This window comes from Muntiacus reevesi, chromosome 22, assembly GCF_963930625.1.
Source record: "Muntiacus reevesi chromosome 22, mMunRee1.1, whole genome shotgun sequence".
In the NCBI taxonomy this organism is placed as follows: Eukaryota; Metazoa; Chordata; class Mammalia; order Artiodactyla; family Cervidae; genus Muntiacus; species Muntiacus reevesi.
Window position 1 is genome coordinate 14,947,452 of NC_089270.1, and position 22,227 is coordinate 14,969,678.

General features: G+C 39.1%; 1 protein-coding gene and 1 non-coding gene across 12 annotated transcripts in view; both read right to left on the reverse strand.

The window, feature by feature from the left end:
* Positions 1-8,522: 8,522 nt before the first annotated feature.
* Positions 8,523-22,227, reverse strand: part of PTPN13 (protein tyrosine phosphatase non-receptor type 13) — a 217,145-nt gene continuing 203,440 nt past the window's right edge. For 5 of the 11 annotated variants that reach the window (XM_065914102.1, XM_065914101.1, XM_065914100.1 and 2 more), the window contains 6 exons: positions 17,356-17,504; positions 16,629-16,719; positions 14,260-14,597; positions 12,113-12,328; positions 11,075-11,137; positions 8,523-9,219 (listed from right to left, as the gene is read on the reverse strand). In XM_065914102.1, coding sequence (XP_065770174.1) covers positions 9,124-9,219; positions 11,075-11,137; positions 12,113-12,328; positions 14,260-14,597; positions 16,629-16,719; positions 17,356-17,504 — 953 coding nt within the window. In that variant the 3' untranslated portion in view covers positions 8,523-9,123. The remainder of the gene's footprint in view (positions 9,220-11,074; positions 11,138-12,112; positions 12,329-14,259; positions 14,598-16,628; positions 16,720-17,355; positions 17,505-22,227) is intronic. The other 6 variants (XM_065914110.1, XM_065914107.1, XM_065914109.1 and 3 more) reach the window with 2 other exon arrangements.
* On the reverse strand, positions 15,538-15,644 carry LOC136153106 (U6 spliceosomal RNA). Its single transcript, XR_010660346.1, has one exon. It is a non-coding gene; the product is annotated as a U6 spliceosomal RNA (small nuclear RNA).

Below are 22,227 nucleotides of genomic sequence, written 5' to 3' on the forward strand. Positions count from 1 at the left end.
TACACATGTTTACTAGCTGCTATGTGTGTTCTTGTCTTCCGTACAGTGAAGCGTGATCCCCGTCGTTACATGAAGTCATCAGGCTGTGAATTTTAATCTCACAAGAGTTAGGACTCTGGGTAGAGGAGATGTCACCTCACACTGCAGGGCAAGGACAGTCTGGACCCACTTGATTTCTTGACTTTGGGCAAGTGCTTTGGGGTAGTGGGGAGAAAGCATACAACTCTTATAAAAATGGGGTCTTTTCTCAAATGAAGATTGGTCTTTAACGGCTTGAAAATCTTCTTAGATTTATATATGTAATATAAGGGATTATGTTACATTCCCTAGAGGGAATCTAATGAACCCTTGAAGGTAATATTTTTACTTCTTAGAGATAAGCACATGTTTATTCTTCTCATATGTAGATTTGAGTTATATAATTTAAAAAGTTCATTCCATGTATACTGTTTCATAAATCACTAAATGATTAATCACTGACTCAATGGACACGAGTTTGAGCAAACCCCAGGAGATGGTGATGGACAGGGGAGCCTGGGGTGCTGCAGCCCATGGGATTGCAAAGAGTTGGACATAACTTAGCGACTGAACAACAAAAATCAACAATATATTACAGAGCATCTTTACATGTCAGTCTGTGTTGACCTACCTCATTCTTCAGAACAGTGGCTTCACAGAAGTATTCCAGTGTATGGAAGGACTGTAATTCATTTCACCATTTCTTATTCAAGGACATTTAGATAGCTTTCAACTTCTTGGTATTACAGTGCTGTTACAAACACCTGTGCCTCCATGCCAGTGTTTCTGTAGGATCCTTCTCTAGACTTGAATTGCCAGGCTGACTGCACATTAAAATGCTGGGCAGAGAGCTCTCTGGCAACGTTGTACAGCAGTGCCTGAGAGTGTCTGGCTTCCCACAGCCACGTTCATCTTAAGAATGATCGTTCTGCTTTGTGAAAATATCTCATTTAAAATTGCATTGTTAAAATTGAGTGAAGCAGAGTATTTTTCATGAGTGCGTGTTCATGTCCTTTGCCTGCTTTTCTATTGTATTTTTTCCTTTTTGATTGATAAATTTTAACACATGCTGGACAGTGACTCTTTGCTCTATGTTTTGTCAATATTTTACCTCTCTTGTCTCTTAGTTTTGTATGTCATTTGCTGTATGGAAGTTTCACATGTTCAGCTTTATTAGTCTTTAAAAATTGCTTTTTGACCTTAATATCTATCAAATGTTAGAATATTTATATCTTTGTGTGGATCATGAATTGTAAAAGGACCCCTTTTTCGTGAATGTATGTGGACCCTTTTCAGGGAGTTCTTTTTGGGGTCAACATATTTACTAGCTGCCGTGTATGCTGTCTGGCAGTAGATAAAACCCATCCTTCTCCTCTAACATTATTAAAATATTTCCTATATTTTCTATTATTTGTTTGACTAAATATGTACATATTTATTCTATTTTGAGTTTATTTTTTCTATGCTATGTTAAAAATCTAATTAATTATCCTAACATCATATACTGTATCAGTCATCTTTTCTCTACTGATATGAAATGCCACTTGTATCATGTAACTTTCTATTACTGTGTTGTATTGGGCTCTGTTTGGTTCCATTTTTAAATTATTTGTAAGTTGTGAAATGTGTAAAGGCATATTGTCTGAGATTTAGTGCTTTACAATTTTATTTTGTAACTATACCCAGGGACTTATAGGTTATATATAATGTCAGTGGTTGTTATGGTATTTTCCCAATTAAGGACATCTTCATGGTAGTACAGAGACATATTAGGTATCACAAGTATATTTATATGGAAAGGAAGTACACACATGTGTGACATGATTGTTAATTCTCAACTGCTGCAGTTAATATAGAATTGGATGTTCAGAGATCCTCAGTTCCAAAATGAGCATTACCATGAGTTTGAAAGGATCCACAAGATAGGGATTAAATAATTTGTCTACATAGGCACCTAACAGAAAATGGTAAATTCCCATGTTCCATTCTCAAAGTATTAACTGCATGACCAGTGTTTACCCCCATCAAGACAGGTCTGGTGACAAGTATACCAAAAGCCATCCTTTAAGACAGAAACAACACAAATCAAGGTAAGGCTTTGAAAGTAGTCACACTGGACGATTGCCATCTCCAGAGATGGTATGTAAACATGTCATTGAGAGGAAATAGGAACAGTCAAGTTGAGACTTCCCTGGTGGTCCAGCGGCTAGGACTGTGCTCCCAATGCAGGAGGCTGAGGGTTTGATCCCTGGTCAGGGAACTACATTCTACATGCTGCAGCTAAGAGCTTGCATGCGGCAACTGAAAGATCCTGCGTGCTACAACTAAGACTCAACACAGCCAAATAAATAAATAAGAAAAAAAAAAAAAAAGGTTGTCTAAGAGGTCAGGCATTATCTTTAAAAAAAATGTAAACAAAAGCTCTAACTGAATAAATTGAATTCTAACTGATCTAAATAATCACGTGTTCGTAAAAGCAGGGCCTCTATGAAGTTCAGAAGTGGGGGAGTGCAGAGAAATGTTAAGCAGAATGAGTCAGCTCTGTGTCTGGAAACGACTCAGATGGGCAGTTGAGACAGCAGAGTGTAGCGGAAAGAACATGGGCTTTACCAGGGCTATTTGTTGTAATACACTTGAAGAGCTAGAATGGGTTTTATCAGGCAGTCCTAGAATTGAATCCCGGCTGTTATTTGGACAATCTTGAGCAAGGTTCAGTCTCCTTTCTTAAAAAGGATGTTATCCTGCCCACTGGTGGGTTGGACTCACCCCTGGGACCCCCTGGGTTCTGCAGTGGGCTGCCCTGAGACCCTGGCCAGCCCACCAGTGGGTTGGCACTGGCTGACCTCCTTTGGCTGTGCAGTCACTACACTGGGACCCAGCGGCGCCCACCAGTGGGCCTGAAGCCACTGCACTAGGCAGGGCCTGGCAGGAACAGGGCCAGGACTAGCCTTGCCCAACAATGTGCCCACTGTAGTCAGCCCTGCCATTAAAAAAAAAAAGGGCCCATGCAGGCAACATAAGGCGAATGCCTGGAGCGTGTGGCTCTGGTGACCAGAGCGAGTGTACTGCTGAGGCCCATCATGTGTCTCCTACATAAGGCACTTTTCTAAGACTGGGAAACATAACCTGCCTGCCTAATGCAAATGAGAGAATTAAGTCAATGAAAAGACAGAGGAATAAGTTCCAAATGAGGAACAAGACCAAAATCTCAGAAAAACTAAGTGGAGATAAGCAATTTACCCAACAGAGTTTAAGGTAATGATCATAAAGATGCAAAACAAATTCAAGAGAAAAATGGATGGGGACTTCCTTGGTGGTCCAGTGGTTAAGATGCCATACTCTGCTCTCAATGCAGGGGGCCTGGGTTCAATCCCTGGTCAGAGAACTGGATCCCACATGCTGTCACTAAAGGTTTCACATGCCTCCATGAATATCAAAGACCCCACATACTGAGACTAAGACCTGGCACAGCCAAATAAATAAATATTAAAAAAAAAAAAAAAGAAAAATGGATGAACACGGTGAGAAGTTTAACAGAGAGCTAGAAAATATAAAGAACCAGAGCTGAAGACTACAATAAAAGAAATAAACATATACACTAGAAGGAATCAACAGTAGATTAGATGATATGGAGGAATGATCAGTGAACTAGAAGACAGCTGAAAAAAACAAAAATCAGCTTAAGAGACCTCCAGGACAACATCAAGCATACTAACATTTACAGTATAGGGGTCACAGGAGGAGGAGAGAGAGAAAGGGGCAGAGAACATACTTGAAGACATAATAGCTGAATATTTCCCTAACCTGGGAAAAGAAACAGACATTCAGGTCTAGGAATCACAGAGTCCCAAACAAGATAAACCTACTAAAGAGAATCACATTAAGACACACTGTAATTAAAATGGCAAAAATTAAAGATAAAGTGAGAATTTAAAAGAAGCAAGGGAAAAGCAACTGGTTATGTACAAGGAAATTCCCATAAGATTATTAGCTGACTTTTTAGCAGATCACAGGCCAGATGGGAATAGCATGATATATTCAAAGTGACGGAAAAAAATGTACGCCAATACCCTACCCAACAAGGCTATCATCGGGTTTGAAGGAGAGAGAAAGAATTTTACAGAGAAGGAAAAGCTAAGAGAGTTCACCACAACTAAATCAACTGTATAAGAAATGTTAAAGAGATGTCTCTAAGTGGAAAAGAAAAGGCCAACAGTAGAAGTATGAAAATTGTGAAAGAAGTCTCATTGGTAAAGGCAAATATACATAAAGGTAGTAGATCAAAGTTTAAGTTTGAAAAACTTAAAAAGATCAAATTTAGTTATAAAGCTAGTAGGAAAGGTAAAAGACAGAAGTAGTAAAATCATCTATATCTAAAATAATTGGTTAAGGATAGACAAAACAAAAAGATGTAAAATATGTCAAACACATGAAATGTGTGGAAAGGGAACAAAAATGCAGGGTTGTTACAAATGCACTTGAAGTTAAGAAATCAACTTAAATATACACACACAAAAGAGAAAGGAGTCCAAACATAACACTAAAGGTAATCATCAAATCATAAGGGAGGAGAGCAAAAGATGAAGGAACAGGACTTCCCTGGTGGCAATACCTCAGTGCTTAAGACTTCACACTTTCACTGCAGGGGGACATGGTTCAATGCCTGACTGGGGAACTAGGATTCCACATTTGCACAGTAAAAACACAGTAAAAACAAACAAACAAACACAAAATAGAGCTTCAAAACAACCAGGAAACAATGAACAAAATGCCATTAAGTATATACCTATTACTAATTACCACGAAGTGACTAAATGGATTAAAAAAAAAAGACATATATATGCTGCCTACAAGAAACTCACTTCAGATCTAAAGACATACACAGACTGAAAGTGAGGGGTGGAAAACAACAGAAAGCTGGCGCACCAGTACTTAAATCAAACAGGATAGACTTTAAAACGAAGATTGTAACAAGAGAAGGACATTACATAATGATTACATAAGATATCAATCCAACATAAAGATACAACAACTGTAAATATATATGCACCCAACATAGTGGCAGAAAGTGAGGAGGAATGAAGAGCCTCTTGAGTGAGGAGAGTGAAAAAGCTGACTTAAAACTCAACATTCTAAAACTAAGATCATGGCATTCGGTCCCATCATTTCATGGCAAAGAGAAGGCGAAAAAAATGGAAACAGTAACAGATCTTATTTTCTTGGGCTCCAAAATTACTGCAGACAGTGACTGCAGCCATGAAATTAAAAGATGTTTGTTCCTTGGACAAAAAGCTGTGACAAACCTAGACAGCATATTAAAAAGAAGAGACATTACTTTGCTGACAAAATTCCGTCTAGTCAGAGCTATGGTTTTCGCAGTAGTCATGTACGGATGTGAGAGGTGGACCATAAAGAAGGGTGAGTGCCAGAGAACTGATGCTTTCAAATTGTGGTGCTGGAGAAGACTCCAGAGTCCCTTGGACTGCAAGGAAATCAAACCAGACAATCCTAAAGTAGATCAACCCTGAACATTCACTGGAAGGACTGATGCTGAAGCTGAAGCTTCAATACTTTGGCCTCCTGATGTGAACAGCTGACTCTGGAAAAGACCCTGATGCTGGGGAAGACTGAAGGCAGGAGGAGAAAGGGAGGCAGAGGATGAGATGGTTAGATAGCATCACCAACTCAATGGACATGAACCTGAGCAAACTCTGGGAGATAGTGAAGGATAGGGAATCTGGATAGGCATGCTGCACTTCACGGGGTCACAAAGAGTCAGACACGACTTAGTGACTGAACAACAACAACAATAAGACCTGAAATCATAAAGCTTCTAGAAGAAATCATAGGTGGTATGTTTTTTGACACTGGTCTTAACAATAATGTTTTGGATATGTCTTCTCAGGAGAGGGAAACAAAACCAAAAATACACAAATGGGACTGCATCTGACATTATCACACTGTAGAATCAATCCCGGCAACTGTCTACTTCTGAACTTGTTTTCTTAAAGAAAGAAATCTCTAAATTGTGTAAGCCTGTTGATTTAGTTTTTGGTTGGTTGCAGTCAAGTGCAACTCCAAATTGATATATTAAAATTTAAATTGACTTTAAAATATTATGCATAATTTGTTACATTTATCTTGACCATAACAAAGTACCTTGCATTATGTAAGATGGGAACACATTCTTTCACTATCAAGATATCTGACTGAAGGGCAGCTTTTGTGAGCTGTTAATTTCTTGGATGTATTGCATTGCATTTAGATAACTAGACATTTTAAAACCGAGAGATCTAACAGGCAATCTGGAACCACAGATGTGAATACCTGTCCTTTTCTCAATAACCATTTCTCTCCATTTTATCATAATACAGAAATATTTCTACTAATACATATAGCAAACTTGCGGACAAAAATACAATCCAAAGATACATCCAATCTTACAGTGCTCAGGACCATACTAAGATATACTTTGTAGAATATGCAACTTTAGTTCAGTTTTATAGATTCCATCACTACTTGTGCTTCTCCTTTTGTGTAGAGTTGTCCTGTCACTGGGATCAGCTGCTCAGCCAACTCATTTCCCAGTTTCTTTGTGCTCAGGGACGCTGTTTGACCAGTTCTTGCTGATAGAATGAGTGGCAGAAATGTGCTTTGCTTCCAGGCTGCCCAGCTCAAAAGATCCCCCATAGGCGTCCCTCCATAGCCTTTCCCTCTTTTCTAGCTGGGGGTATGGAGATGATTCTCACGATGACCTTGGAAACTCTGTGTTGATTACAGAAACTCCATCAGCCTGGGCTCCTACCAACTGGAGGGAGGAGAGGTAGTCTGCCGAGCTCTTCGCCTACCCAGAACTCTTAGATAAACTTCGGTTGTGTCTGAGCCATTCTGTTCGGGTGTATGTGTTCTGGTACTTAGCTATCTAACATGTGTTAGGAGCCGAGTTGTATTTATTCATTCGTTTGCTGAGTGCTTCCACGTGCCGCCCCGGCTCTGTGGCCTCAGCGTGCTTTCTAAAGCGAAACTCACATTTTATTCCCCCAGTTTGCATTTCCTAGCTCCGTTCTTTCCAGAAAAAGCATCCTTCTCCAGCTTTCCCCCGCCCATCTCTGTGGACTTCGGATGGGGGCTAATCACCTCCAGCTGTCCCGGCTCCCGGGGCCCCGCTGGCCTCATTTCCTGTGCTTATGACTGGAAAACAAGGTCTCATGATTCCAGCCCACTCAGGAGTTTCCAAATAGCTTTTAAAGTGACAGAAACCTCCCCCCCACCCCCACTCCAAATCTTTTACTACGACCCAATCTGTAGAAATTGTTCTGATGGAAGTGGGAATGATGGTGATGAAGTATGCTTCTCTTGCTAGATTCAGAGCTACTTCCAAAAAGTGAAAGTGAGCTGAAAGTGTTCACTTTCAGGACTCTTTGTGACCCCACGGACTGCAGCCTGTCAGGCTCCACTGTCCATGGGATTCTCCAGGGACGAATACTGGAATGGGTTGCATTCCCTTCTCCAGGGGATCTTCCTGACCCAGGGCTCGAACCTGGATCTCCTGCATTGCAGGCAGATTCTTTACCTTCTGAGTCACCAGGGTAGTCCTGCCACTTGTGAGGTAGGACTCAAACCTGCAGCCTGGTGAGGACTCAGCCATATCCCTGTGGACTTTCGTGCATCTCCTGATGTTGTCTTCTGCCTTTAAATAGCTTCAGCTCTTCAGGAGTAGTTCCCAGTAGATCTTGGGTAAGATCAGACATTCCAGTTAATTAGCTCAGAATTGGTCAATCCTATGAAGAGGAAACAGTTTCCGGGGTCTTGGGATGGCATCACTCATGGCAGAGTGGAGGAATGCTGTCAGAACTAGGAGTTAGTGAAACACGTCCGGTACTGAGAATCGGAAGTGGGTCCTTCAAAGCCAATCTCTTTCCTTTGTGCTGCACGCGAAGTCATTTCAGGCATGTCTGACTTTTTGCGACCCTGTGGACTGTAGCCTGCCAGGCTTCTCTGTCCATGGGATTCTTCAGGCAAGTATACTGGAGTGGGTTGCTATGCCATCCCTCTGGGGGGATCTTCCCCACTCGGGTCAAACCCAAGTCTTACGTCTCCTGCACTGGCAGGCAGGTTCTTTTCCACTAGCATCGCCTGGGAAGCTGCTTCCTTCAGGCAGAATCAATATCAGCCTCCCAGGAAGCGTGATACTGTTTTCTTTCATTACCCCTTGTCAGCAAGATATTCTGAGTTTTGCAACAACTAGGACTTGAAAATTCTGATTCAGGTATCAGTTAGGCTTATGGGGAGGAGGCAGGAAGGGAGACTGAATTTCTTAGCCACTTTTAGTCAGTACCTGACTCTCACATCAGAAGCCTGCAGAAGATCTCCAAGGGTTCCAACAATACTCCCAGTCTCTGTGGTTCGCATGACTGGGACCAAATGGGGAGATGGGAAGTTGGAGTCCAGAAGTTCCTGCCTTCACAGGGTCCTAGATGTTGTTAAAAAATAGCACACTGAAAATGTTAAACTTGTCTGCACACACTTTTGGCTTGTTCATGTTTTAAAGTGTATTTTTATTTACAAAGTGAGCTGAAGTATAACATGATGCAGTTACAAACATATTTGGTATCTCTATGTTCATGGAAAAGTATATAAATATATTACAGGAAGTTCTAGATAGTAAACATTAGAAATTGATACAGTAAACGTTTGCTACCTTTTTTTTCTTCTATGCCAATATTACTGTCATTTAAAGCTTAAATACTGGCTTCAAGTATCCCCTATAAAATAGCTCTAGTTTTAAAAAAAATACTGGAAAATAATTTTGCTATAAACAAGATTGGTGCATGAAAAATAGACTCGATATGTCTATAGTCAAATGCTGCCTTAATCATCCCTAAGATCTGCATTATTTAGTTAGTGTTAAAAAATCTCTGACACTTATCACAGGTTGAAGCAGCTGTAAAAATACAGCATGTCAGCATTATTTACTGATATTAAGAACACCCCTCTAAGGCAGAGGGGAATAAGTATAAGGAGGTTTCATGGACTTGCTGTCCTGTGACCTTTAAGTAGAGAGCAAAGAAATGGACAGACATCCAGAAGGCTGTTCTTCTCATGTCATTTCAGAGGCTGGGGCTGCTCTTTTTGCTCTTCTTCAGCTTGAAGACGTGTCAGGACATAAAGGATGACTTGATAGCAGAAAATATATTGATCCTAGAGCCAAAAAAAAAAAAAAAAAAGAGGAGAGCAGGCTTTAGCTAAATAGTGTGAATATATGATATATAGCTTCACCACTGTTGGAAGTGATGTTTGAGTAATTTTGAAAATATGGAAAAGCTGTGTTATAAGGTTGAAAGTAAAAGCAGGATACAGAATTGTGCAGTGTCATGAAAATGCCAAGGAACAGAAACCCGACTGACAAAATGTGGAAGGAAGAAGCCTGGGGGGCGGGTTGGGTGAGTGCTAACTGACGTTGTCTCTGATGGGTGGGCCACCTCTGTTTTTTGTGCTTTGGTGATACTTTCGGTCCTCTGGTTTCTAACCCTGCACCCTCCTTCCCAGCAGCAGCCGGAGTGGTCCTTTAAGATGGGAGTTAGCTCACATCATTCCATACTGACAATCCGGTGATGCCTCCATCTCACTCAGACGGAAGGAAGCCCCAAGCTCTGGCCCCATCACCTCTTCTCACACCTCCCCTCCTGCTCCCTCTGCCTCAGCCACACGGGTTGTGACTACTCTTGAACACAGCAGACACGCTCCTATCGTGGGCCCCCTGGAAGGTGATTCTGTCTGCCTGCTAGGTTTTATCTCCCAGACATCCAATCCACATGACTGCCTGCTTCACGTCCTTCACATCTTTGCTCAAGGGGTTACATCCTCAGTGGTACCACTCTATGTAAAATATCACCCAGCCTGCCATGACTCATCCTCTACTCCACCCTTTTTCTTTCTAAAGCACTTATCACTTTCAAAGATCTTATATCATAACTTATATCTTAACTGAGTACAGTTAATGGATTTATTATCTGCCTTGTTCATCACCATCCACTAGAAGATCTTTTATTCTGGCAGAAGATCTTTGTTATTCATCTTATTCACTGACAGGCTCCAAGCACCTAGAAGAGTGCCTGGCATATAGTAGGCACTTAATAAATATCTGTTGAACAACTGAACTTCCTGGATCTAAAGAAGAATTTTTTTAATATGTTTTCTTTACCTAAAAAAAATGGCTATGAATCAGCTTAATATTTAGAAGACCTAATTTGAATTTAAAAGGTATATGAAAGGAAAGGTGGCAAGTTTTAATTTTAAAAATGGTAAACTTTTGTATTCTTTGGGAGGTAGAGAAATATTAATTAACAGGTATATGAACACAGCTTCCACACCAGACAAAAAAAAAAGAAAAGAGGAAAAAGAGAGAGAGGAAGAGAAGACCAGATGTATAGTGTGAATATATGCTGATATATATATAGCTTCACCACTACTGGAAGTGATGTTTGAGCAATTGTGAAAATATGGAAAAATGGTTATAGGGCTGAATGTAAGACATGGGATACAGAATTGTGCAATGTATTCCGCTCCCAATATAAACAAAGAGGAGAGTGGAACTGCGCAGGGTGGACAGACACTCTACGTCATGTAGTCCATGGGAAGGACCCATGCCTGCAGGTCAGTGGGTGATACAGCCTGTCTTTTGACTTTAGGTAAGAGAAATGAAAATGACCAAAGCAGAGGATAAATCAACTCTTTTCCAAGCTAAGAACTCCAGACCCCCTTTCTGCCTTCAAGTCAATGTTGCTGAATCTATTCCCTCAGGAAAATTCTGTAGCAAAAATATTACCTTCTCTCTCTTTTTTAGGTTGGAACTGGGGAGGAAATGCCACTAATTGCATGCTATTTTGTCCCACCTCAAATTTTTGCCCCCAATGTGCCATCCTATCCTCTGTAATCTATTCATTGTTGGTATTGCATTTTCTTGTTTTTTAAACTAAAAGGCAACACTGAAAAAAGACAGCCCTAGAAATACTTTCACAAAAATCTTCATCAGAAGGTATGAGACGACACTCACCTCTGTCTGAACCATTCCGTGTCTCTGTAGTCTCATGCAGCGCACTAAGTCAGAGATGTCGAACTGCCAAAGGAAACAGAGTCTGTCTGTTATATAAAAATGATAACTGACTTTGAACCCCAAAGATTCACCAAGGAGTGGCTTATATAGATTTCTTCACCCCAATCTCCTTTCCCTTCTATTAGTCTTGAGAAACTCTTCCAGACAAAATAAGTTGGTGAACTGACTTTGCCATCACTTGATAATTTTATTTATGATCTTTCTAAGAATTAGGAAGTTTATTCTATTAGAAAATCCCCAATAGGAATTCTTTTTCCCTTGGAACGTTACTTTCTAGTGTCTCCATTAACTATTTTTCCTATATTTTGCTGCTCAGAATAAAATACCTGATCTTTTTATACTCCCAAGGGAGAAACAGACTATTTTGTTTTGTCCTACTTAAATTATCATGAGAGTGTGAAGAGCAAGATAGTATGGTTCTTGGCAAATTCTTTAAGAGATAATGATTAATTACATATTGCGTATAGTAAGATATCATAACATTTTAAGCATGACTTATACTAATTTAGGTTTTAAGTAAGATTATACTTATTAACTTTGCTCATTTAGTAGTAATTTGAAAAATCAGGAGTAATTGCTTATAGATAGACAATTCAGTATCAATTTGTATAATAAAGTATGTGTTTCTCACCTATAGGTAACAATAACAACAACAAAATAAAACTTTTTCATTTCAAAGATACACTTTCTTTGGTGCTTCAGTATTTCTGTCTCTAAAAGTATGATAACAGCAACGAATTATCTTACAATTCTAAAGACTATACAGAGTAAAAATGCAATACCACATAAGGGGCTTTAAATACATGGTTAAAAAATCCCAGTAAAACAAATATAAGTTTGGAATATTATTTTCTTCTTGATCATGTCCTATGCAGTTTTGAAAGTTTACTAAAATACAATTCTATGTAGTAAGAAAACTGTCATTCATGCAAATTAATGAATAAAAAATTCTGAGATCACAACACATCCTGTACTCACTTCAAGATCTTGACTGATTAATCCTAGAACCACGTCTATGCATATCAGGGTCCCTGAACGTCCAATGCCCGCGCTGCAGTGTGTGATGATCGGGCCCGATCTGTGAACGTGTCTCATGTAGGAGATAAACGTCAACAAGTCGTCTGGCTGGGAAGGTGTATCGTGGTCTGGCCAGGCAGTAAAATTCAGATGAGAAATATGTCGTACCTCTCCTGTCTGAAATTGTACAACAGAATAAGTAGATAAAGGTGTACTACGTCGTTCACATATAATTAATTCTTATTATTCTGTCCTTTTAAATTTTGCCTGGTCTGTTGGATTAGATCCAGATAAAAATGGAAGAGACAAAGAGACTCCATCAGACAACATATGGAGGACCTTTATAAAGGAGGTTACTAGATTGTGGTATGGCAGAAACCCACACAACATTGTAAAGTGATTATCCTCCAATGAAAAATAAAAAAAAGGTTACTAGATCCATGCTTTAAATATTGGTAGAAACTACATTTTGGAAACCCTAAAAGCAAATTATGTTTTGTTATGAATAACAACCTTTTTTTTTTAAAAAAAAAAGACCCCTTTTCAAATTCACTCAGGTAAAAGCCACAGTCATTGCAGGGGCTTAAAAGCCCTACAGATGTGGTCCGGCTTCCTCTCACACCTAACCTCTTCCTCCTGCCCACTTTGCTCCAGCACAGGGCCCTCTCGGTTCTTTAAAAACACTAGGTACAGTCTTGTCTCAGGGCCTTTGCACTTGCTCTTTCTGACTGAAATGCTTCATTCCCCACAATGTCCCTGTGATGGTGTTTTTCTCATAGCATCAACATCAGTATCATAACATCAGTATCTTATTAGAAATTACTTTCCATGAGGTCAGCAATTTCCTTTGGTTGTATGATTAACTTCTGAATCCCCAGATTCTATAAAAAAGTCTAAGCTCTATAAACATGTGTTGATTAAATAAGTCGTTTAAGAAATATCAAACAATTGTGCTAGCATACTGGAGTGGAAGCCTGGTGCTGCAGTCCATGGAGTTGCAGAGTCAGACATGACAGAGAATGAACTGAACCGGAGTGAACAGCGAGCGATTTCCTTCTCCATGGGATCTTCCCGACCCAGGGATTGAACCTGGGTCTCCCACATGTCAGGCAGGTTCTTTACCATCTGAGGCACCAGGCATTACCCCAAGTAATGCATAGGCTGGTGTAAATGAATACAGAGGTATAATCTTTGTAAAATCACGAATTAGAAATCATGAAGGAAATTCTCAGGCTCTGTTTACATGCCACCAACGTGAGTCAATAAGCTTTGTTTCTATGAAAATAAAATTATTCTTTAACAAAGTTAAAACTCTAATAGGAAACAAATTAGTCAAACCAAGTTAGCATTACTGGGTGGAGGAAGGAAAAAATGTGAGGGTGTGTGGAGGTGAAGAAGCAGTAGAAGCTTAACTTCAGGTATAACCACTTAACTAATTCAAGATAATTTGTTCAGTGCTTAGGTGGAGCAATCGGAATTACCTGATTACAAACATGTATGCTATAATTGTCCCTATATTAAAATATGTTGTCTTTGTAGGGGATTATTTTCCATGTGGAGATTTTTTAAAAAAGTTTTCTTGAGTATACTTCGAGGTTTGACCTTTAAAAAAAAAAGAGTTTCTAGCACATAGTTTCTGAGCTGTTCTGTGCTATGACACCAAGCAAAGGATGATGGTTGATTCTGTAAAAGTCCTGCATTTCCATTTTCATTTTAATACAGTATATACTAGAGAAAGGGCTTCCCTGGTGGTTCAGTGGTAAAGAATCCACCTGCCAATGCAGGACATGCGAGTTTGATCCCTGGTTTAGGAAGATCCCCTGGTGAAGGAAATAGCAACCCTCTGCAGTATTCCTGCCTGGGAGATCCCATGAACAGAGGAGTCTGGCGGGCTACAGTCCAGGGGGTTGCAAAAGAGTTGGACATGACTTAGTCACTAAACAACATAGTGGAGGAAACTTGCAGAATTCATGATGAGGGTCACAGTAAAGTTTCTATTAGATTAAAAATAATAGGTGGAATTAGTTCCACTGAAATGGGGCTCAAATCATTAGATTTTATTCAGAGAATGACACTGATGCAATCATGGAGAGACTGAACCCACGCACCTGAATGTCTTCCAGGGTCATTGCCCTCACTACGAAGCCCTTCAGCTGCTGCACTCTCACGAGAGCCAGTCGAAGTCTGTCGCTGACCATGGTCGATTTGCCTAGGACGTTAGGCCAATAGCGCTGGCATTTGACTTTTTCCCCTTCTACTTCTTGGGTCATCATGGCTATCACTGTGGAGTTCTGTTCCCAAATCATCTGCCAGAAATCTCCAACGGTTGTGGGGAGAGGTCCTTGGCAGGCGATGTAGACAAACTCTTCTCTCCCCACTGGTATCTTGATGAAGCTGGCGTTGATATATCCACCTTCATCTCCCAGAGGCACTCTGGTAGCGTCATCTGTGAATTTCCCGTCACAATACACAGTCATCTATATCATGCATTGCTAAACAAGAGCCTCACAGACTAGTTGAGTCAAAGATTGAGACTTTCCTCATAACCACAGATGAGATCACAAATATATTTTACTAAAGGCATGTTTTCGAGGTGTAGTACAATGAAATAATTTTGTACATTTCCCTCATGTTGCAAGTATATTTAAGATGTAACTCAGTGAGTTTCCCCCAAGTTGGGAAACTACTAAAGTACTTATTACAAATATGATTGGCACAATTAATGCTTGCTTATCTAATTATATTCCTTTAAATAAGCAGTCAAAATAATAAACTAACGCAATAAATAAAAAGGTACGTTGCTTCATTCTCCAGGCATTGTAATTTCATACAGTCAAAACATAAATTTTCAAAGCAGGTTCCCCAGTGAAAAGTTTATATAAGCCATTTTTTTTTTAAATTTATTTTTTATTGAAGGATAATTGCTTTGCAGAATTTTGCTGTTTTCTGTCAAACTTCATCATGAAGCAGCCATAGGTATACATATATTCCCTCTGTTTTGAACTCCCTCCCATCTCCCTCCCCATCCCACCCCCTAGGTTGATACAAAGCCCCTGTTTGAGTTTCCTGAGCCATACAGCAAATTCCTGTTGGCTATCTATTTTACATATGGTGATGTGAGTTTCCATGTTACTTTTTCCATACATCTCACCCTCTCCTGCCCTCTCCTCAGGTCCATAAGTCTATTCTCTATGTCTGTTTCTCCACTGCTGCCCTATAAATAACTTCTTCAGTACCATTTTTCTAGATTCCGTATATATGTTAGAATACAGTATTTATCTTTCTCTTTCTGACTCACTTCACTGTGTATAATAGGTTCTAGGTTCATCCACCTCATTAGAACAGACTGAAATGCGTTCCTTTTTATGGCTGAGTAACAGTCCATTAAAAACATGGAACGCTTCACGAATTTACATGTCATCCTTGCGCAGGGGCCATGCCAATCTTCTCTGTATCATTCCAATTTTAGTATATGTGCTGCCGAAGTGAGTACTATACAAGCCATATTATCCAAGAGAATTAATTTGTATGTACTTAGACATTGGAAGTAATTTTTAGTTTAAATATTCACAAATTTAACTGGTTATTTCTGTGATTGCCAAATTGCACTTTATGTCAAACCAAGCTCTATTTCATTTTTATTTATTCCATTTAAAAATTTTGTCTAAGATTCAATTCTTTTTAAAAAAATTTTCTTGAAATGCATTTGATTTATAAGAAATTAAACTCTTAAAGGAGGTTTTTCTAAATGAATTTTGTATTTTCTACCCTGACTGAAAAAATTCAATTGTGTTATTTTTATTGCATGTTTGTCATGATTGGTTCTGTTATTTATCTTTGAAGTTAGAACTTCCTGGCAAAGATAAGGTCAATGTGTCATGTGATATAATTCAATATGCCAATATATGTAAATATGACTCATGATTATTATAAGAAGTTGCTAGATGTTAGTATTTTAGTTATATACACATATTCATATATATTTTTAAAAAGTCACATGTTGACTGGTGAAATGGGATGGGTAAAAAGGATCACTAGTTTTTCCATGTGGTATTTGAAACAATTCAAAGGACAAGGCAACGTGGTAGTCCCGCACTGGCCACAGGCACATACACAACTGTTATGGACCACAGACATTTCTCTGTGCTTAAAATGTGGAATATATAGATCTGACTATCACACATGAACTAAGAAATTGCTTATCCAGAAGCCATTTAATATTTTTAGAAAGACCTTAAAAATTCATGAGTGTCTGAAGATACATTTAAGATTCCCCTAATCAATTTTCAGAATACATAGAAACTTTGAGAAGAGTTCACACTACATATATAAATTTATTTGTTACTGATGTAAATCTCTGGATGTATGTCTCTGTGTGTGTGCACACTTATGTGAGTGATAAACTAGCACGTTGAGTTTTAAACTGGTTAAAATTATATTACACATACATTTGATTTGAAACCAAATTGGAACTTACAGGGCAGTATATTTTTATATCTGTTCTTCCTTCTGTTTTCCTTCGTCTGTCCAATCAGACATTGATCCAAAGGTTTTAATTCTTGAAGATTCTGTTAAGCAAAAATAGAAATAAAATTAAATTTGAGATAAACAGTAATTCATTGTAATGATCACAAATGCTTTAAATGTACAGGTAGCAAAACTGACTATTGATTAGGGTAAACTTTGTTTAGAAATAGTTATGTCCTGTTAATACAAATCAGCCTAAAATCCCAGTACGAAATCCATAAACTGTTGCTAATGATGCATCACATCTATAGTGTATTAACTATGAAGTTTAGTGGATGGTTAGAATGGATACTTGGCTTTTTAAAAAAACTCTTCATCTTAATATAAGGATATTCTTCAAGGAGATTTATCAAGCTCCAAAATGTCTAAAGAGATTCCTTTAAATTATTCTATTAGGATTCTAATCAGAAAAAGTAATTTACTGCTAGAAATGAATGGCAACCCACTCCAGTATTCTTGCCTGGAAAATCCCATGGAGAGAGGAGCTTGGCAGGGTTACAGTTCACGCGGTTGCAAAGACTCAGACACGACTGAGTGACTGAGGATGCTAGAAATGACTAGATGGGGTTTTATAGTTGGAGGTTGTAAAGAAGCAGACATTTTCAAATTTTTCAAAATTTCTCTTAACCTTGCATAAAACTTTGTCTGAGAAAGAACCACTGTCAGAAGCTCGTTACCTCCAGCTCCTTAGACGGGATTCCTTGGTCGAGTAGACCCCGCAACATTCGAATGACTGACTTCAGCTTGGCACCAGTGTATTTCCCGGAGGGAAGCACTTTGACGATGGGGAGTGTGGTGAGTTCCTCATTTGTCAGAAAGGGACGCTCTAAAAAGAAGACACCAGTTAATTAAAAAAAATTCCCTCAGAACTAATTTAGCCAATAAGAGAACTAATTTGAGCTTATCCTCACCTTATCTGGTTTTTACAAAAGTTGAGAGTATTGGAATTAATAAGGCAATAGAATTAACAGGTAGGCAGATATCTACAATCAACAAAGGGAAATCCTGGCCATAGCAAGATCCTTGTACCCAACTTTCAAGGAAACTCCTTGCTGAATGTTCGGAGTTCTTCAGGGCTCTTGACTCTCAATTACTTAAACGTTTCTAAAGGAGTTTAAACTGTTTCTGTTTCTCTGTATTCAAATGGCACTGTTTACTTGATAAAAATGTATTTAGTCCTGTTTTTACTTTGCATGTAAATCGGCTTCCAAGCACATGGAAGAAAAATGAAGAAGGGATGCTCCAGAAATTCCTTACAAAGGAACACTGCCCTGGAAACACTGATTTTTCCTCTCTCTACCCATCCCTGGTACTCGGTGTCACTATCTCTGGCATTTGATAGTTTTCTCCACACAAATGAAATCCTTAGGGTCTTTAGAAGTTTATCAAACAAGTGATATCAGTGTCTAAGGAAGTGGTGTGTGTCTAATTTAGTATCTGCACTGTCTATGGAAACTGCTGATAACAGAAGACAACTGTTATCCGGGAAAAAATGTAGGAGAGACTTCTTGCTATAGTCTGCACAAGTGTAGCTTTAATTACATCAATCAGTTGATAGGAGGATTTTGATGATGCAGCTACTATGCAAACAACAGTAATTCCAGGCACTGCCAGGGGATACTCAAGAAGCTTAACGTCTGTCTAGGGTGAAGGCTAGTTGTGAAAACAAAATTCAATCATACGAAATAACTGCGAACTTTTATAGGACTGAGTGTGAATGCAACAGGAGCTCAGAGGCTGGAGGGATGAACCTGTGCTATGGGATTTTAGCATTTCCTTTGATACCAACAATCTACCTAAATCAAAAAAGTATTAATTCAACTTCTTTAGTTTCTTTCAACAATGACTTCAAATTACAAAACCATGCTGTTATAACATTTCCTTATATGAGAAAAGAGAAGTTTAACACTAGATGAATCTTTGTTGCTCTATTAGCTCAGATTAAAAGAAAGAGGCAGTAAGAGTGAGGACAGACCAATTGATTTTTGCTCTTAAACATTTTCGTGTCTTTCAGCTGTTCTTCTTACTTTGCTTTAAATAAAAGGTGCTCCTTGACTTCTTATTCCAAGATGGCAAAATTCTGATTTTGTATTTCTATGTGTCTATACAAAAGGTCAGTTTTCATTCCAATCCCAAAGAAAGGCAATCCCAAAGAATGTTCAAACTACCGCACAATTGCACTCATCTCACACGCTAGTAAAGGAATGCTCAAAATTCTCCAAGCTAGGCTTCAGCAATACGTGAACTGTGAACTTCCAGATGTTCAAGCTGGTTTTAGAAAAGGCAAAGGAACCAGAGATCAAATTGCCAACATCCGCTGGATCATCAAAAAAGCAAGAGAGTTCCAGAAAAACATCTATTTCTGCTTTATTGACTATGCCAAACTTTTGACTGTGTGGATCACAAAAAACTGTGGAAAATTCTGAAAGAGATGGGAATACCAGACCATCTGACCCACCTCTTGAGAAACCTATATGCAGGTCAGGAAGCAACAGTTTGAACTGGAGATGGAACAACAGACTGGTTCGAAATAGGAAAAGGAGTACGTCAAGGCTGTATATTGTCACCCTGCTTATTTAACTTATATGCAGAGTACATCATGAGAAACGCTGGGCTGGAAGAAGCACAAGCTGAAATCAACATTGCCGGGAGAAATATCAATAACCTCAGATATGCAGATGACACCACCCTTATGGCAGAAAGTGAAGAGGAACTAAAAAGCCTCTTGATGAAAGTGAAAGAGGAGAGTGAAAAAGTTGGCTTAAAACTCAACATTCAGACTCTTCCAGAAAATTACTAGAGCTAATCAATGAATATAGTAAAGTTGCAGGATATAAAATTAACACACAGAAATCCCTTGCATTCCTATATACTAACAATGAAAAAACAGAAAGAGAAATTAAGGAAACAATACCATTCACCATTGCAACAAAAAGAATAAAATACTTAGGAGTATATCTACCTAAAGAAACAAAAGACCTATACATAGAAAACTATATAACACTGATGAAAGAAATCAAAGAGGACACAAACAGATGGAGAAACATACCGTGTTCATGGATTAGAAGAATCAATATTGTCAAAATGGCTATTCTACCCAAAGCAATCTATAGATTCAATGCAATCCCTATCAAGCTACCAACGGTATTTTTCACAGAACTAGAACAAATAATTTCACAATTTGTATGGAAATACAAAAAACTCGAATAGCCAAAGTAATCTTGAGAAAGAAGAAAGGAACTGGAGGAATCAACCTGCCTGACTTCAGACTCTACTACAATGCCACAGTCATCAAGACAGTGTGGTACAGGCACAAAGACAGAAATGTAGATCAATGGAACAGAATAGAAAGCCCAGAGATAAATCCACGAACCTATGGACACCTTATCTTTGACAAAGGAGGCAAGGATATACAATGGAAAAAAGACAACCTCTTTAACAAGTGGTGCTGGGAAAACTGGTCAACCACTTGTAAAAGAATGAAACTAGAACACTTTCTAACACCATACACAAAAATAAACTCAAAATGGATTAAAGATCTAAATGTAAGACCAGAAACTATAAAACTCCTAGAGGAGAACATAGGCAAAACACTCTCCGACATAAATCTCAGCGGGGTCCTCTATGACCCACCTCCCAGAATATTGGAAATAAAAGCAAAACTAAACAAATGGGACCTAATGAAACTTAAAAGCTTCTGCACAACAAAGGAAACTATAAGTAAGGTGAAAAGACAGCCCTCAGATTGGGAGAAAATAATAGCAAATGAAGAAACAGACAAAGGATTAATCTCAAAAATATACAAGCAACTCCTGAAGCTCAATTCCAGAAAAATAAATGACCCAATCAAAAGATGGGCCAAAGAACTAAACAGACATTTCTCCAAAGAAGACATACAGATGGCTAACAAACACATGAAAAGATGCTCCACATCACTCATTATCAGAGAAATGCAAATCAAAACCACAATGAGGTACCATTACACGCCAGTCAGGATGGCTGCTATCCAAAAGTCTACAAGCAATAAATGCTGGAGAGGGTGTGGAGAAAAGGGAACCCTCTTACACTGTTGGTGGGAATGCAAACTAGTACAGCCACTATGGAAAACAGTGTGGAGATTTCTTAAAAAACTGGAAATAGAATTGCCATATGACCCAGCAATCCCTCTTCTGGGCATATACACTGAGGAAACCAGATCTGAAAGAGACACATGCACCCCAATGTTCATCGCAGCACTGTTTATAATAGCCAGGACATGGAAGCAACCTAGAAGCCCATCAGCAGATGAATGGATAAGGAAGCTGTGGTACATATACACCATGGAATATTACTCAGCCATTAAAAAGAATTCATTTGAATCAGTTCTAATGAGATGGATGAAACTGGAGCCCATTATACAGAGTGAAGTAAGCCAGAAAGATAAAGAACATTACAGCATACTAACACATATATATGGAATTTAGAAAGATGGTAAGATAACCCTATATGCAAAACAGAAAAAGAGATACAGAAGTAGAGAACAGACTTCTGAACTCTGCGGGAGAAGGTAAGGGTGGGATGTTTCGAAAGAACAGCGTGTATATTATCTATGGTGAAACAGATCACCAGCCCAGGTGGGAAGCATGAGACAAGTGCTTGGGCCTGGTGCACTGGGAAGACCCAGAGGAGTCGGGTGGAGAGGGAGGTGGGAGGGGGGATCGGGATGGGGAATACGTGTAACTCTATGACTGATTCATATCAATGTATGACAAAACCCACTGAAATGTTGTGAAGTAATTAGCCTCCAACTAGTAAAAAAAATTAAAAAAAAAACAAAAACAAAAACTCAACATTCAGAAAACTAAGATCATGGCATCTGGTCCCATCACTTTATGGGAAATAGATGGGGAAACAGAGGAAGCAGTGTCAGCCTTTATTTTTTTGTGCTCCAAAATCACTGCAGATGGTGATTGCAGCCATGAAATTAAAAGACGCTTACTCCTTGGAAGGAAAGTTATGACCAACCTAGACAGCATATTGAAAAGCAGAGACATCATTTTGCCAACAAAGGTCCATCTAGTCAAGGCTATGGTTTTTCCAGTGGTCATGCATGGATGTGAGCGTTGGACTGTAAAGAAAGCTGAGAGCCAAAAAATTTATGCTTTTGAACTGTGGTGTTGGAGAAGACTCTTTTTTGTTTTTTTCCATTTATTTTTTATTAGTTGGAGGCTAATTACTTTACAATATTGTAGTGGTTTTTGCCATACATTGACATGAATCAGCCATGGATTTACATGTATTCCCCATCCTGATCCCCCTCCCACCTCCCTCCCCACCTCATCCCTCTGGGTCTTCCCAGTGCACCAGCCCCGAGCACTTGTCTCATGCATCCAACCTGGGCTGGTGATCCCTTGGACTGCAAGGAGATCCAACCAGTCCATCCTAAAGAAGATCAGTCCTGGGTGTTCATTGGAAGGACTGATGCTGAAGCTGAAACTCCAATACTTTGGCCACCTCATGCGAAGAGTTGACTCATTGGAAAAGACCCTGATGCTGGGAGGGACTGGGGG